The following is a 17,839-nucleotide window of genomic DNA, read 5'->3' on the forward strand; positions in this document are numbered from 1 at the left end:
GACCCAGGCAGTGTGAGTGCCACTTAAAATTAGCTCGCGTGCCGCCTTTGGCATGCGTGCCATAGGTTGCCTACCCCTGCACTAGACTAACTCCACTGACTTCAGGCTAGTTACAGCTGATTTACCCTAGTGTGAGGGGAGATCCAGGCCCTTAGGTCTGGATTTCTGAAGATATTTAGATGTTGCTCTGCTGAGCATTGCAAGACCTAAGTCCCACTTTCAAAGATGACTTAGACACTTAGTATGTCTTTCCATTGGTATAATGGAATGTCTTTCAATAAAACTTTAGAGTCCTAAGTGCTTCAGATACTTTTGGAATAGGTACATAGCCAACTTAGTCACCTAGGCCCAGATTTTTAAAGGTATTGGGCATTGCTGTGCTCAGTGTTGCAATGCGTAGCTGATTTAGGAGTCTAAATATCATTTGGAAATGGGATTTAGGCACTTAGAAGCCAAAATCCCATTGACAGTCAATGGGATTTAGACTCCTGAGTGCCTAAATCTCTTTTGAAAATGAAACAGGCTCCTAAATCAGTTAGGCATTGTAAAGATAAGCACAGCAATGCCCAAATATCTTTAAAAATCTGGGTGTTAGTCTTTTTAGTATCCCCTCAAAAGGGAGCTTCCTCCCACACCCTACCTCTTATTTTTGTTGCCCTCAGCTGGCCCTTTCCCATTTTTGATATTGTATGTCTCAACTTAAATTTACTTGCATCTCTAAATAAATTGTTGGCTTATCAGTAGTGGTGTCAGCAGCAAGCCAGCACACTCTCTTAAATTAACTAGGAGGCAAAGGAAATAAGGTCAACCTCTACAAAGCAATTGTATCTATCCTGATGCCTAACATTATATATATCTGTCAAAAGATAAAGAGTTTAAACCTGTTGACTCAGAGAAGCTTTTATCATTGCTTCATGCAGATGTTAAAATTATATAAAAATTCTTAATCAGGTGACAATAAGCTATCTTAACAATACCGATTATGCATATTTTCTTTCTGATAAATGGGATATCAATAAATAAATTCATTCCCTAATTTATGTTTGCACCTAGCTCACTTTTGAGCAGACATGAACCACCTATCAAACTGCAGAAGTTTAGGCAGGAATGCAGTTATCCTCAATCAACTTGTCACCCAATTCTATGGAGAATGCCATAGCAATAAACAACTGATAATATATACAGATTGTTCTAGGATCTTACAAACAATTTTTAACTGTTTGGTTTGGTTTTGTTTGGTTATGATTAAGAAGGCTTCTCAAGGGGTGTATCTGAATCACAGAAACACAAAATAGTAGGACTGGAAGGGACCTTGAGAGGTCATCTAGTCTAGTCCCCTGCACATTTGGCAGGACTAAGTATTATCTAGACCAGGGGTGGGCAAACTTTTTGGCCCAAGGGCCACATCGGGGTTGCGAAACTGTATGGAGGGCTGGGGTAGGAAAGGCCGTGCCTCCCCAAACAGCCTGGCCCCTGCCCCCTATCTGCCCCCTCCCACTTCCCACCCCCTGACTGCCCCCCTGTGAACCCCTGACCCATCCAACCCTCCCTGCTCCTTGTCCCCTGACCGTCCCCTCCCGGGACCCCCACCCCTAACTGCCCCCCGAGACCCCAACCCTATCCAACCCCCCCTGCTCCCCGTCCCCTGACTGCCCTCCACCCCCGAGCCTCTGCCCCATCCAACCGCCCCTTGCTCCCTGTCCCAACTGCCCCCCAGGAAACCACTGCCCCTTATCCAACCCTCCCCCTTCTTCCTGCCCCCTTACCATGCAGCTCAGAGCGGCAGGAGCTCGCAGCCCTGCTGCCTGGCTGGAGACAGCCATGCCACTGCGCTGCCCGGCAGGAGCGGCGGGCCAGAGCGCTGGCGGTGCAGAGAGCTGAGGCTGCAGAGGAGGGAGGACAGCAGGGCAGGGGCTGGGGGCTAGCCTCCCCGGCCGGGGGCTCAACGGCTGGGCAGGACGGTCCCGTGGGCTAGATGTGGTCCGTGGGCCATAGTTTGCCCACCTCTGGTCTAGGCCATCCCTGACAGGTGTTTTTCTAACCTGCTCTTAAAAATCTCCACTGACAGAGATTCCACAACCTCCCTCGGCAAGTTATTCCAGTGCTTAACCACCCCTGAGAGTTAGGAATTATATTCCTAATGCCCAACCTAAATTGCTGTGGCTGCAATTTAAGTCCATTGCTTCTTGTCCTATCCTCAGAGGTTAAAGAGACCAATTTTTCTCCCTCCTCTTTGTAACAACCTTTTATGCACTTGAAACTGTTATCGCATCCCCCCTCAATCTTTTCTTCTCCAAACTAAACAAACCCAATTTTTTCAATCCTCCCTCATAGGTCGTGTTTTCTAGACAGTTAATCATTTCTGTTGCTCTTCTCTGGACTTTCTCCAATTTTTCCACATCTTTCCTGAAATGTTGTGCCAGGAACTGGACACAATACTTCAGTTGAGGCCTAATCAGTGCGGAGTAGAGCAGAAAAATTACTTCTCGTGTCTTGTTTACAACACTCCTGCTAATATATCCCAGAAGGATGTTTGAGTTTTTTTGCAACAATGTCACACTGTTCACTCATATTTAACTTATGACCCACGATGATCTGGGGATCCCTTTCTGCAGTACTCCTTCCTATACAGTCATTTCCCATTTTGTATGTGTCAACTGTTCCTTTTTAAGTGGAGTACTTTGCATTTGTTCTTACTGAATTTCATCCTATTTTCTTCAGACCGTTTCTCCAGTTTGTCATAATACAGTTACCTACAGTTGTCCAAGGTACCTGTATTATGATTTAGAAACTGAATTAACATATGCAACCAGATCTTCAAAATATGCCTGTTGTCCCCAAGGCATTTTAATTGAATGTACCCTACAGAGCAGTGTACATTCTCTTATTCCACCTCTATTCATACAGTAGGTGATTCAATAAGCCTTTTTAAAGTACTGTCAGACACTGCTACAAATGCACTAAATGTTGCAAAAAGCAATATCAAATCCTTATTAAATAATAAACACACTAACTAAAATATATATGAAGGGTTAAAATCCATTGCTGATGTAGTAACCTGGTATATGGATTTGTGTACAGGCCCAAAGTCCAGAGTTTGGTCAAGAGGTCAGAGGCCTAGCGATAGCTAAGAGAAAGCAGAATAACCAAAGATATGCCTGGTCAGCAAAACGCCAAATGTTGGGGGCAATAATTGTGTCTTATTCAAAGTTGCAGATAGAACAAAGAAGCCCTGTTTCTGTTGTGTTAGTTTCTTCTGTAGGGAGATGTTCTTCCCACATATCCAACCTTGAGTTTATGAAAAGGTTGGAACATGTCAGTATAAGATATGGCCTCCTCCCACCTCCCTTTCCCAGGGCCCAACGCCTGCCTTAAAACACAAATAAGCAACTTAAAAGACAATCTTTATTGCCACATACTTTCACTGTTTCTTTGATTTTACCCCTAGATATGTATCTGTTGGACAATCAAAGGAGCTACTTCATTCCTATGGACCCCAAATTGAATTCAACATATATTTATACTAATACATTTATTAAAGTACTAATTAAGTGTCATGTGTTAACCTGAAGCCATGGGCGGAGACATTATGTAACCTTTTGACCACTGGCTACTGTGCTTATCCTGTCTTGCTGCTAGACCTATCCAAGGGTTTGGGACTGCCTACCCCGTCATTTCCCTCTGCCCCATGGAAAATCCATATAATCCATTGTAATCAATTGTTTGGCAGTGTCTCTGAGCCTAATAAGCGAGGTGACACGCCGTCAGCGCTGTACGTAATAAACCCACGTGCTTGATTCTACACGGTGTCCATATTTGTTCCTTCATATATATGCGAAGTATCAATTGAAAACAACAGTCTGGCTAACTAATTATATACCAGCTCTGAAATCAACACATAGGAAAATTCCCAGTGACTTAATTTAAAGTAAATTCAAGTATTACATCTGCTCCTGTGTTCCTCTACCAATTTTACAAGCACATTTTCCTATGTTTTTAAATTGTTTTTCTGTCTCCTGTTACTGTGCAAAAGACCCCACACAATGCACAAAGTACTGTAAATTGATTAACTAGCTATACAGAGGAGACAAGTGCAGTGTCTTTCACTTAGGAAGGAGAAATCCCATGCACCACTACAGGCTGGGGACCGACTGGCTAAGCAGCTGTTCTGCAGAAAATGACCCGAGGATTACAGTGGACAAGAAGCTGGATATGAGTCAGCAGTGTGCCCTCGTTTCCAAGAAAGCCAATGGCATATTAGGCTGTATTAGTAGGAGTATTTCCAGCAGATCGAGGGAAGTGATTATTCCCCTCTATTCAGCACTAGTGAGGCCACACCTGGAGTACTGTGTCCAGTTTTGGTTCCCCACCTACAGAAGGGATGTGGACAAATTGGAGAGAGTCCAGCAGAGGTCAACAGAAATTATTAGGGGGCTGGGGCACATGAGTTATGAGGATCAGCTGAGGGAAATGGGGTTATTTAGTCTGCAGAAGAGAAGAGTGAGGGGGGATTTGATAGCAGCCTTCAACTACCTGAATGGGGGGTTCCAAAGAGGATGGAGCTTGGCTCTTCTCAGTGATGGCAGATGACAGAACAAAGAGCAATGGTCTCAAGTTGCAGTGGGGGAGGTCTAGGCTGGATATTAGGAAACACTATTTGACTAGGAGGGTGGTGAAGCACTGGAATGGGTTACCTAGGGAGGTGGTGGAATCTCCATCCTCAGAGGTTTTTAAGGCCCAGCTTGACAAAGCCTTGGCTGGGATGATTTAGTTGGTGTTGGTCCTGATTTGAGCAGGGGATTGGACTAGATGACCTCCTGAGGTTTCTTCCAACCCTAATATTCTATGATTCTAAGAACTGTGATTTTAAGTTTACCAGGACCCTTTATTACAGGTGGTACGGGTAGTGGCACCTAAAGTTAAGGTTGCTTGACACTTCCCATTACATGCCCCTATTATCAGTTGCTTATATCTTTGCCACACTTTAACTATTCAGGTTGATTCTGGTCTTCCTTAAACCATTTTACATTGGTGTAACTCCACTGGCTTCAGTGGAGTTATTGCAAATTTACAATGCTGTGAGAGCAGAACCAGGCACCATTTATCTGTTTATTACAAAACATACTTTCCCTTTCAAATCCTATGCAAACTAAAAAGGCCACGTTACTAAAAAAAAGGAACTCTTTTTTTCAAAGAATATGTTTTTCATATCTCATTTGCTATGCCAGACATTTTTATTGCTATTTCTTGACTAGTAGAATAATTTTTGTACATATCTCTAAAATGCAAGTTGAGCTCCATCACTACCCCCTGACATATTTTTAAAGATTTACAAAAAGCCTTTTTCTGAATAGGCAGTTTTCTGAGCTGTAACTGACTTTAAAAAAACAACCCCAAACCTTGACCCTTCCCTTTTATGGTCATAAACAGATTTCAAGGGCTTAGCTGAATGGCAGAAGGTATACTTTAGAGCTCGTTATTCCACTATTTTTTCAAGTTAAGTAGGAAGCAGAAAATGCTCCATGTAAATGCAGTGCAATGTTGACCAAAAGTCTCAGGTAAATAAAAGTAAACTGCAAGATGTTTCTTAATTAAGCCACACATACTCTGTACTATTAACAACAAAACCTTTCTATTTGATTATTATAATTATTAATTTATGATTCAGGCATTATTCAGATGAACATCAAGAAATTAATTTTGATTGTAAATAAAGGGTACAGACTTCTCCAGGAAATCCTCTACATATAAACTTTGCTTCCATTGATCCAGGACTGAAATATCCATCATTTTTTGTGTGGAAACAACTGAAACTAGAACAGAGAAACAAATACAAAAAGTTCAGAGAAAAGTCATGTTAAAATTAGTTTAATTTTTACAAGTAAGCCAAGCCCCTTCAGAGCCCAGCAATATTGTAGCTAGTAGGCAATGAAGAAACAATGCTCTCAGGCCATGTCTACACTACACAGCTAAATTGGCACTGTTGTGATCGATGCATGGCATCGATTTATTGGGCCTGGTGAAGACATGCTAAGTCAATGGGAGAGCACTCTCCTGTCAATATCTGTAATCCACCTCAATGAGAGGCAGAAGCTATGTCGCCAGGAGAGCGTCTCCCATCAACATAGCATAGCATGGACACCCCTGTAAGTCGATCTAAGATACCTCAACTTAAGTTACGTTACTTATGTAACCTAACTATCGTAACTTAGCCCTGGTCTACATTACGAGTTTAGGTCGAATTTAGCAGCATTAGGTCGATTTAACCCTGCACCTGTCCACACGACCAAGCCTGTTTTGTTGACTTAAAGGGCTCTTAAAATCGATTTCTGTACTCCCTGGCAAGGGGAATAGCGCTAAAATCGACCTTGCTGGGTCAAATCTGGGGTAGTGTGGATGCAATTCGACAGTATTGGCCTCCATGAGCTATCCCAGAGTGCTCCATTGTGACCGCTCTGGACAGCACTCTCAACTCAGATGCACTGGCCAGGTAGACAGAAAAAGCCCCGGGAACTTTTGAATTTAATTTCCAGTTTGGCCAGCGTGGCGAGCTGATCAGCACAGGTGACCATGTAAAGCTCATCAGCACAGGTGACCATGGAGTCCCAGAATCGCAAAGAGCTCCAGCATGGACCGAACGGGAGGTACTGGATCTGATCGCTGTATGGGGAGAAGAATCTGTGCAGGCAGAACTCTGTTTCAAAAGACAAAATGCCAATATATTTGCCAAAATCTCCAAGGGCATGATGGACAGAAGCTACAACAGGGACACACAGCAGTGCAGTGTGAAAGTTAAGGAGCTGAGGCAAGCCTACCAAAAAACAAAGGATGCAAACGGTCACTCCAGATCAGAGCCCCATACATGCCGCTTCTATGATGAGCTCCATGCAATTCTAGGGAGCGTCCCTACCACTACCTCACCACTGTCCGTGGACACCTGCAAGGGGGGAGTCTCACGCAACAGGGATGAGGATTTTGTGGATGAGGATGATGAGGAGGAGGAGGAAGTTGAGGATAGCGCATAGCAGGCAAGCGGAGAATCCCTTCTCCCCGGCAGCCATGAACTGTTCATCACCCTGGAGCCAATACCCTCCCAACCATCCCAAGGCGGGCTCCCAGACCATGAAGCCGGAGAAGGCACCTCTGGTGAGTGTATCTTTGTAAATATAATACGGGGTTTAAAAGCAAGTGTGTTTGATGATAATTTGCTCTGAAGACTTGGGATGTTTTCGCAGCCAGTATAGCTACTGGAAAAGTCTGTTAATGTGTCTGGGGACGGAGCGGAAATTCTCCAGGGACATCTCCATGAAGCTCTCCTGGAGGTAATCTAAAAGCCTTTGCAGACGGTTTCTGGGGAGGTCAGCCTTATTCCGTCCTCCATGGTAGGACGCTTTTACCACACCAAGCCAGTAGCAAGTAGTCTGGAATCATTGCAGAACAAAGCATTGCAGCGAATGGGCCTGGGCTTTGGTGGCAATCAAGCAACATCTGTTCTTTATCTTTTTGTGTTAGCCTCAGGAGAGTGATATCATTCATGGTCACCTGGTTCAAATACGGGAAATTTGTTTAAGGGGACATTCAGAGGTTTCCGTTCCTGCTGGGCTGTTTGCCTTTGGCTGAAATCATCCCTGCTGTTAGCCACACGGTCGGGGGAGGCCTGTTTATGCTGAGCTGTTCACATTTGGCTGAGCGGGATCTTCCCTGATACTAGCCACATGGTGGGGGGGAGGGGTGAAGCGCTCATCCCAGAGAATTGGATGGGGGGAGGGGTTTGGGTTGTGCTGCACGTTTACCCTAAAACAGCAGCCCCTCCTTTTAAATGGCCAACCCAATGGGCTTTGCTTGGTATGGGAAAGGAGGGCGCTGCTGTTTGAAACCATTCCCACATGTTATGAAGGTTGAAGAAGCTGAAACCCTTTGCCTTACCATGGCTGCCTGCAAGCCGAATTCAGTTGCCCAGCCAAGCGTATGTGATGTCTCTCACCAAACCAGCAGACACTCAATATAAGAGGCAAAATGTGACCTTGTACCAAAAGCACAAGTGCTATGTATTGTGAAACGCTTGATTCAGTGTGAAATAGTCTTCCCTTTGCTCTCTAAAGTATATCTTTTTAAATACAACTCTCCCTTTTTTTCGTCCCGCAGCTGCAAATGTTTCTACACTCCCTCTATCATCTCCGTCTCAGAGGCTAACGCAGAAGAAGGCATTAGAAGGCGAAAAAAACGCACTCGCGATGAAATGTTCTCAGAGCTTATGTAGTCCTCCTGCACTGAAAGAGCTCAGCAGAATGTGTGGAGGCAAACAATGGCAGAGACCAGGAAAGCGTTAAATGAACGCGAGGAGGGAGGAGCGCAATGAAAGGAGGCAGGAGCACGATGAGAGGAGGCAGGATGCAATGCCGATTCTAATGGGGGAGCAAACTGACATGCTCGGGCATCTGGTGGAGCTGCAGGAAAGGCAGCAAGAGCACAGACTGCTGCTGCAGTCCCTGTATAACCGCCTGCCCTCCTCCCCAAGTTCCATATCCTCCTCACCCAGACGCCCAAGAACGCAAGCTTTTAAACATCCAAATGCACATTCTATTCTGCACTTGCTCAGCCTATAGTTGAACTGCTCCTGACTACTGTCCAGGGTGCCTGTGTATGGCTTCATGAGCCATGACATTAAGGGGTAGGCTGGGTTCCCAAGGATAACTATTGGCATTTCAACATCCCCAACGGTAATTTTCTGGTCTGGGAAGTTCCTTCCTGCAGCTGTTTAAACAGACCAGAGTTCCTGAAGATGCGAGCATCATGCACCTTTCCCGGCCATCCCACACTGATGTCAGTGAAATGTCCCTTGTGATCCACCAGTGCTTGCAGCACCATTGAAAAGTACCCCTTGCGGTTTACATACTGGCTGCCAACGTGGTCTGGTCCCAAGATAGGGATATGCGTTCTGTCCATCACCTCACCACAGTTAGGGAACCCCATTGCAGCAAAGCCATCCACTATGACCTGCACATTTCCCAGAGTCACTACCCTTGATAGCAGCAGCTCAGTGACTGCGTTGGCTACTTGGATCACAGCAGCCCCCACAGTACATTTACCTACTCCAAACTGTTTCCCGACTGACCAGTAGCTGTTTGGCGTTGCAAGCTTCCAGAGGGCTATTGCCACTCACTTCTCAACAGAGAGGGCTGCTCTCATCTTAGTATTCTTGCGTTTCAGGGCAGGGGAAAGCAAGTCACAAAGTTCCATGAAAGTGCCGTTACACATAAGAAAGTTTCACAGCCACTGGGAATCATCCCAGACCTACAACACTGTGCAGTTCCACAAGTCTGTGCTTGTTTCCCAAGCCCAGAATTGGCGTTCCATGGCATGAACCTGCCCCATTACCACTCTGATGTCCAAATTGCCAGGGCCCGTGGTTTGAGAGAAGTCTGTGTCCATGTCCTCATCACTATCGTGATTGCCCTGTCGTCGCCTCCTTGCCTGCTTTTGTAGGTTCTGCACATACTGCAGGATAATGCGCGAGGTGTTTGCAATGCTCACAACAGCAGCGGTGAGCTGAGCAGGCTCCATGCTCGCCGTGGTATGGCATCTGCAGGAAAGCAGAGTTGTAGCGGAAGTGATACCAAGAGAATAGATATTTATACAGAACGATGAGAGGACCTGCGAGGTGGATTCATAGCACCAGGAGAGCAGAGTTGCAGCGGAAGCGGTGGAGGACAACTGTTAGCAATGCGCACATATCCTGAGGAAGAACACAAGTACCCGGGAACACATGACAGACAACACGGAGAAATTTGCTACTGAGACAAGAGCAGCAGAGCAGAGCTGCAGTGGAAGCAGTGGATGACGACGATGGTTAGCAGTTCTACTGCACCGTCTGCTGACAGCAGTATGACGTCTGCACGGAAAAAAGCTGCAAAACGATTGTCTGCCGTTGCTTTCACAGAGGGAGGGGCGACTGACGACGTGTACCCAAAACCACCCGCGACAATGTTTTTGCCCCATCAGGCATTGGGAGCTCAACCCAGAATTCCAATGGGCAGTGGAGACTGCAAGAACTGTGGGATAGCTACCCACAGTGCAACACTCCAAAAGTCGACGCTAGCCACGGTACTGTGGATGCACTCCGCCGACTTAATGCGCTTAGTGTGGACATACGCAATTGACTGTATAAAATCGATTTCTAAAAATTGACTTCTATAAGATCAACCTATTTTCGTAGTGTAGACATACCCTTAGATCAACTTACAGCGTTAATTGTAACGCTACTCTGTGCTTGGAACATTCTCCTTCTTTCTGTGCACCAAACCTCTGTACCACCCTTTAAATCTCTCCACAAAACTTTTTCTTCACTTTATCTTCTATCACTACTCTCCTTTACAGAAATGTCTGTGTCCCACTTGTACCTGATCCTTTTCTGTTATGCTGTATCTGCCTAATTAAATTTTAAGTTCCTCAGAGCTTCTTAGAAGTTTGTAAAACAATGTGCTCACCTTTGGTGCTATATATATATATATATATATTCACATACACACACATTTAATAAGACATATCCATTTACTTGTTACTTCAGCAGTGTATGCATATTATCTTCACAGCTGGTGTGAGTTAGTACACTGGAAGTAATTGTTGCAACCAAGATCATCAGTTCTTGTATCCCAGCTACCAGTTTTTCATTAGGTTCAAAATGAATCTGAATTGAAAATTAAAAATAAATAGAACACCTCTTGTCCATGGCCTCCTGTACTTATCATCAGCAAAGACTCCAGTATGATGGTAATTCTCATCTTGATGTAAACAGGGAGGAACACGAAATGATAACCGATCAATAGAAAACTTCTGTCTTGCCACATTCTGCACAAGAAAAATAGTTATATATAATTATCAGCTAGATTGTTCTACCTTTACCCTGGCTGAATGGTACCTTCTTTCTCAAACAGTCCTATTGGTTTTAATGAGCTATTCAAGGATTAAGGTGATACTTACTGTGAGTAATGGTGGAGCAATCTGGCCCTAACAGAGGATCTTAATTTTACTGAGCCAGATTTTTAGTCCTTGATCTCCACTTGCGCACATGCAAAATGCACTTATACCTAGTTGCACCTGCACTTTTGCATGTGCAATTACCCATGAGTATACAAACGGTTGTAGATACCCACTGAACAATCTAACACACGAACATCTGGAAGCTGGGTAGAGACCATTGAAAATGAATCCTATTGTGTCTGTTGACAATGCTCATTTATTCACAAATGCCAGTTCATATATGCCTGCACAAGGTTACAAAAATTTCCCAACAAATCCTATTATTTTCATCCAAAATAACAAAGTAAAACAGAGTAAGCATTTATATATATTTTATTTATATAGACACAATTTAAGATCTTTTGTAGACATGCTACTAATTTTACTTAAAATCCTCTGAAAATATTCTAATACTTAATGGTCATCCTGGCATCCTCAGTAACTCTTTATTTAGCACCAAATTCAATAAAGTATCCTCACAAACACTGTGCCACAGAAGCCCAAAAAGGAGAGCACAAACTTAAGGGGGGCAGGAAAGGAAGATGTGGGGATAGGGAGAATGGGAAGAAAGGGATTCTGTAATAGGAGCTTGGAGTGATGAGCAGGTGAATCACTGATAATTTGGGAGGCAGGGGGACACTGGAGACATCCAGAGTTCTGAGGGTATGAGAGTGGTATGGAAAAGAGAAAGAAGCTCTGCACAGAAACATGAGAGAACGACAATGAGGAGTCTAGAGATCCATATGTTTCTACATCTGCTTCCCCTACCCTACTAGAAATGTCTAGCAAAGCTTCTAGAAATGTCCCTCAACTTCAGGGTAGGCCCTCAGCCTCTTTGCCATAACACCCAGTCTGATGGTCCAGCTGTGGTTCGTATAGCCAGAACTCTCTGCCGACAAATCTGAGGTAGTCTGCTAACAGGGGATGTTGCAGAGAAACAAAGGTGGTAGCTGCCCCCATAACAGTCCTTCAGAAAGAGATCAGTTCTCCCCTGCAGCCTGTCAGGAAGCAAAAAAATATTCCAATATATACAAACAAATTTATTTGGTGAATATGATACTGATAAGCTATACAACCTTTTGAATGGGTCAGTCAAAGTTCTCCTATTTTCTGTCTGCCCTGAGAGCAGAAGACAAGAACTGGAAATTGAACCTGGGTCTACGGCATGCTAGTGCAGACAGACTATTAACCACTAGCCTATACTAAGCCTAAATAATTCATATTTAAGCCTGGCTGTGCCTCCACGTAGGAGCCAAAGGGGGGACATGCTGCTGCTTCCGGGAGCCGCTGAGGTAAATGCCACCCGGAGCCTACACCCCTGAGCCATCCTGCGTGCCCCACCCCACTGCCCCAGCCCTGATTCCCCCTCCTACCCTCCGAACCCCTCGGTCCCAGCCTGAAGCACCCTCCTACACCCCCAAATCCCTCATCCCCGTCCCACCCCAGAGCCCGCACCTCCAGCTGGAGCCCCCCCACCCTGCCCTGCCCAGCCGTGAGCCCCCTCCTGCACCGTGAACTCCTCATTTCTGGCCCCATCCCAGAACCCGCACCTCCCACACCCCAACCCCAATTTTGGAAGCATTCATGGCCCGCCTTACAATTTCTATACCCAGATGTGGCCCTCGGGCTAAAAAGTTTGCCCACCCCCGCACTAACGCTCATGTGGGGAATCTGGCTAATATATAAAGCTCTAGTGTTCTGAACACCCAGCCTTCTCCAATAACTCAGCCAAACTAGATAGGTTGAGAAATAATAGCAGGGAGTGAAAGGAACAAGAAATAAGTAAATTAAGACTATAACCCTCACTGAAATTGAACCACTGGAGGGTATAGGAATCAGAGAAAGCTTAGCAAGAACTTGTCTTTGGCCTCTCTTGAGATCTTTATGCTTTTGGCAACAGTGTTTGATTCAATAGTGCATTAGATCAAGAGATCCTGAAAGATCAGTTTAAGTCTATGTGCATCAGACTTTTTCAGGATGATGGAAATGAGGAGCAGCAATGGAACAAGGAATGGAATTTCAGTTTTGAAGCAGAACATCACCGTATTGTCAGACCAGAACTGGTGCTGGGAGGCGCAAGCTGATATTCAGCACTAACATGCAAACATTCTTACAATAGTCCCAGACAGTTTGACCTTCTGTTGCTACTACTCTGGAGCCTGTGAAAGATTGTGCTATCTGTGAGAAAAACATAAAGAGAAAAGAGACTATTTTGGAAAAGAAAATATAGAACTAAATCCTGTTCTTTCTTGTCTGACATAGGGAGGAAACTGCAGTGATGACAGCACACAACAGGACAGCTTAGGGCAGGTGGGAGAGAAATACATGGTGGACACACCTGACTGCTGCTCCAAGAAGAAACAGGATAAGTTTCATTTTAGCATGTGTTTTGCACGGCCAGCAACCTAACCACATTCTAGGCCGGCTGGAGCTCTGGAGTGGCAATAGAAGTTAGCTGCTAGTACTCAAGAGACTACTAGGAAGGTATCCTGCTGCATGGGTATGCTAAGGAATACTCCTGCCTATGGGGAAAGGAATATGGGTGGAGTATTCATGGAACGTGGCCCTTTGTGTACTTTCAAGCACTAGCAGGACTATACTGGATGCAATGCAAGCTACATCTTCTTAAAGGAGTCGCAAGAGCTGCTGCATACTGTACTCCCCCTGAACTCTTAGCCCTAGGCGACACGGGCGACATCACGGGGGAATCGATCTAAGCTACACAACTTCAGCTACGTGAATAATGTAGCTGAAGTCGACGTACTTAGATGGACTTACCGTGATGTCTTCACCATGGTGAGTCAACTGCTGCAGCTCTCCTGTCGATTCTGCCTGTGGCTCTCGTGGCACTGGAGTACAGGAGTTGACGGGAGAGCGCTCGGGGGTCGATTTATCGTGTCTAGGCTAGACACGATACATCGATCCCCACTGGATCGATCGCTGCTCGCCAATCCAGCGGGTAGTGAAGACATACCCTTAGAGACATTATGTCTGAGGGCCTCTCCCTACCACTCACACACTAGAACTGCTCCCTCTTTAGATACAGCACTCAATGGGTGGACAGGTTTGTGATTTGGCCCACAGTTTTTAGAAAGTCAAAAAAGAGAGAAAACTAAATTACAGTGGGACAACATGCTTCAGCAATGAGCAACTGACACATTCAATAACAATGCACAACTAAAGAGATGAAGGAAAACAAGACTTCCTAATGACAGGTTTCAGAGTAGCAGCCGTCCTCCTTTTTTTTTTTTCAAGACTTCATAATGTTTCTATGTTGTAACTGATAAACAACTACAAAACTAAAATGCTCCTTGTAGATAAAGTTATGTCAACAAATGTGTACATTCCATGAGCCTGAATTTTACTGAAAACATTATACAGAAATAAACACCTTTCCTTTATTAAAGCATCAAGGGAGAATAATATATTGTGGAAATGCTATTCTACTGCATATTAAAGTTGAAAGAAAACTGGATTCCTTCTAGGAAAAAAGTAATTAAGAGTTTTATGCTTTAAAAGACTCAGGATGCTCTCCAAAATGATCTATGAGCAGGAAACAAGCTCTAAAACAATATCATAAGTGCAGCAGACCATCAAAAGGTGATGCCAGAGAGAGAATTAAGGTCTTGTGTGCAGCAGCAGTGCAGTAAAAAGAGCTCATTTAAACTGAATCCTTAAGTAATTAGTTGCTTTATATGGTTTCAAAAATGCATCGAAGGCTGTGTGTAATTATTCCCATCACATTTCCTATAGAGCAAGGGAAGTGCAACAGTAAACTGTACCTCATATAAATAGTCTACTGCATGATATTTAAGAGCTGCAAACATTATCTTCCTCGTTTGGCAATGTATTCAAAACTTCACTTGTCTGAAAGATACATAAAATATAAATTACTCAAAAACCTTTTGCAGAACACAAAATCTTAAAACAGAAATGCTGTTACTCTGATTCAGTAGATTAACCTCTTAACTTCTGCATAAACATGTATATGCTGTAGAGAAGTTTTTATTAGATTAGTGTTTCCCAAACTGTGGGGTAAGTCACCGTGGGGGGTTCCAAGGAGTCTGGTGGGGCATGGAAACTCAATTCTTTTAGTCTCATTTTTTTGTTTGTTTGTTTGTTAAGTAAAGCTCTAGCTGTTATGGTTTCAAAGATTACCTTTCAAACATGAAGCAAGTGTAATCAATGCAGAGGTGTCTTCCTGTCTTTATAGAGAGCCTGAACAATAAGTCTGAGGTTTAAACTGCCTCATTAATTTCAAAAGATGCTAACTCTGTTATCAATGATGATACTTTAAATGTCTACATTGTTAAATATTTCATTGATCATCAAAGCATACAAGGAAGGACAGCTAGTTATCATATTCTGAAGCTCTGTGACAGATACTGCAACCCCATGCAATATCTTTGAGGACCACATGAAGAGTTTATGAATCACAGTGGGCCAGGGATTGTATGAAACTCTGAACAGGGAGGATTACCCCAGCTCTTCCAGAAGCCAAAAACAGTAGGGGGTAGTTATGGTGAATCATTTAAGTACCACCCCTTAGTGACACTTGCATATACTGGTTGAGGCTGGGTTTTCCCAAGACTAGCAGACAAAGAATGGGCTTTTGATATAAAAAGAAAAGGAGTACTTGTGGCACCTTAGAGACTAACCAATTTATCTGAGCATAAACTTTCGTGAGCTACAGCTCACTTCATCGGATGCATACTGTGGAAAGTATAGAAGATCTTATTATATACACACAAAAAGCATGAAAAAATACCTCCTCCCACCCCACTCTCCTGCTGGTAATAGCTTATCTAAAGTGATCACTCTCCTTACAATAAGAAAAGAAGTACTTGTGGCACCTTAGAGACTAACCAATTTATTTGAGCATAAGCTTTCGGGTTAGTCTCTAAGGTGCCACAAGTACTTCTTTTCTTTTTGCGAATACAGACTAACACGGCTGTTACTCTGAAACCTCTCCTTACAATGTGTATGATAATCAAGTTGGGCCATTTCCAGCACAAATCCCGGTTTTCTCACCCCCCCCCCCCCACGCACACACAAACTCACTCTACTGCTGGTAATAGCTTATCTAAAGTGACCACTCTCCTTACAATGTGTATGATAATCAAGGTGGGCCATTTCCAGCACAAATCCAGGTTTTCTCACCCCCCCCCCCTCCCCCACATTTTTATGGCTGATTTAGAACAACGCTTCCTCAGCTCTCGTCCCCTAACGCCCCCTACTCTACTTGCGCTATATTGATGACATCTTCATCATCTGGACCCATGGAAAAGAAGCCCTTGAGGAATTCCACCATGATTTCAACAATTTCCATCCCACCATCAACCTCAGCCTGGTCCAGTCCACACAAGAGATCCACTTCCTGGACACTACAGTGCTAATAAACGATGGTCACATAAACACCACCCTATACCGGAAACCTACTCACCGCTATTCCTACCTACATGCCTCCAGCTTTCACCCTGACCACACCACACAATCCACTGTCTACAGCCAAGCTCTGTGATACAACCGCATTTGCTCCAACCCCTCAGACAGAGACAGACACCTACAAGATCTCTATCAAGCATTCTTACAACTACAGTACCCACCTGCGGAAGTGAAGAAACAGATTGATAGAGCCAGAAGAGTTCCCAGAAGTCACCTACTACAGGACAGGCCTAACAAAGAAAATAACAGAACGCCACTAGCCGTCACCTTCAGCCCCCAACTAAAACCCCTCCAACACATTATTAAGGATCTACAACCTATCCTGAAGGATGACCCAACACTCTCACAAATCTTGGGAGACAGGCCAGTCCTTGCCTACAGACAGCCCCCCAACATGAAGCGAATACTCACCAGCAACCACATACCACACAACAGAACCACTAACCCAGGAACCTGTCCTTGCAACAAAGCCCGTTGCCAACTGTGCCCACATATCTATTCAGGGGACACCATCACAGGGCCTAATAACATCAGCCACACTATGAGAGGCTCATTCACCTGCACATCCACCAAGGTGATATATGCCATCATGTGCCAGCAATGCCCCTCTGCCATGTACATTGGTCAAACTGGACAGTCTCTACGTAAAAGAGTAAATGGACACAAATCAGATGTCAAGAATTATAACATTCATAAACCAGTCGGAGAACACTTCAATCTCTCTGGTCAAGCGATTACAGACATGAAAGTCGTTATTTTACAACAAAAAAACTTCAAATCCAGATTCCAGCGAGAAACTGCTGAATTGGAATTCATTTGCAAATTGGATACAATTAACTTAGGCTTGAATAGAGACTGGGAGTGGCTTAGTCATTATGCAAGGTAGCCTATTTCCCCTTGTTTTTTCCTACCTCTCCCCCCCCAGACGTTCTTGTTAAACCCTGGATTTGTGCTGGAAATGGCCCACCTTGATTATCATACACATTGTAAGGAGAGTGGTCACTTTAGATAAGCTATTACCAGCAGGAGAGTGAGTTTGTGTGTGCGTGGGGGTGGGGGGTGAGAAAACCTGGATTTGTGCTGGAAATGGCCCAACTTGATTATCATACACATTGTAAGGAGAGTGATCACTTTAGATAAGCTATTACCAGCAGGAGAGTGGGGTGGGAGGAGGTATTTTTTCATGCTTTTTGTGTGTATATAATAAGATCTTCTATACTTTCCACAGTATGCATCCGATGAAGTGAGCTGTAGCTCATGAAACCTTATGCTCAAATAAATTGGTTAGTCTCTACGGTGCCACAAGTACTCCTTTTCTTTTTTGCGAATACAGACTAACATGGCTGTTACTCTGAACCCTGATATAAAAAGGGCC

General features: G+C 44.2%; 1 protein-coding gene across 1 annotated transcript in view; it reads right to left on the minus strand.

Moving 5' to 3' along the window:
• SHOC1 (shortage in chiasmata 1) overlaps positions 1–17,839 on the minus strand; it is a 145,998-nt gene that overhangs the window by 88,176 nt on the left and 39,983 nt on the right. Inside the window, exons 2-4 of the mRNA XM_043547362.1 lie at positions 14,802–14,886; positions 10,719–10,848; positions 5,726–5,813 (exon numbers count right to left, since the gene is read on the minus strand). Coding sequence (XP_043403297.1) covers positions 5,726–5,813; positions 10,719–10,848; positions 14,802–14,846 — 263 coding nt within the window. The 5' untranslated portion in view covers positions 14,847–14,886. The remainder of the gene's footprint in view (positions 1–5,725; positions 5,814–10,718; positions 10,849–14,801; positions 14,887–17,839) is intronic.

Source organism: Chelonia mydas, chromosome 5 (genome assembly GCF_015237465.2).
Source record: "Chelonia mydas isolate rCheMyd1 chromosome 5, rCheMyd1.pri.v2, whole genome shotgun sequence".
Taxonomy (NCBI): Eukaryota; Metazoa; Chordata; order Testudines; family Cheloniidae; genus Chelonia; species Chelonia mydas.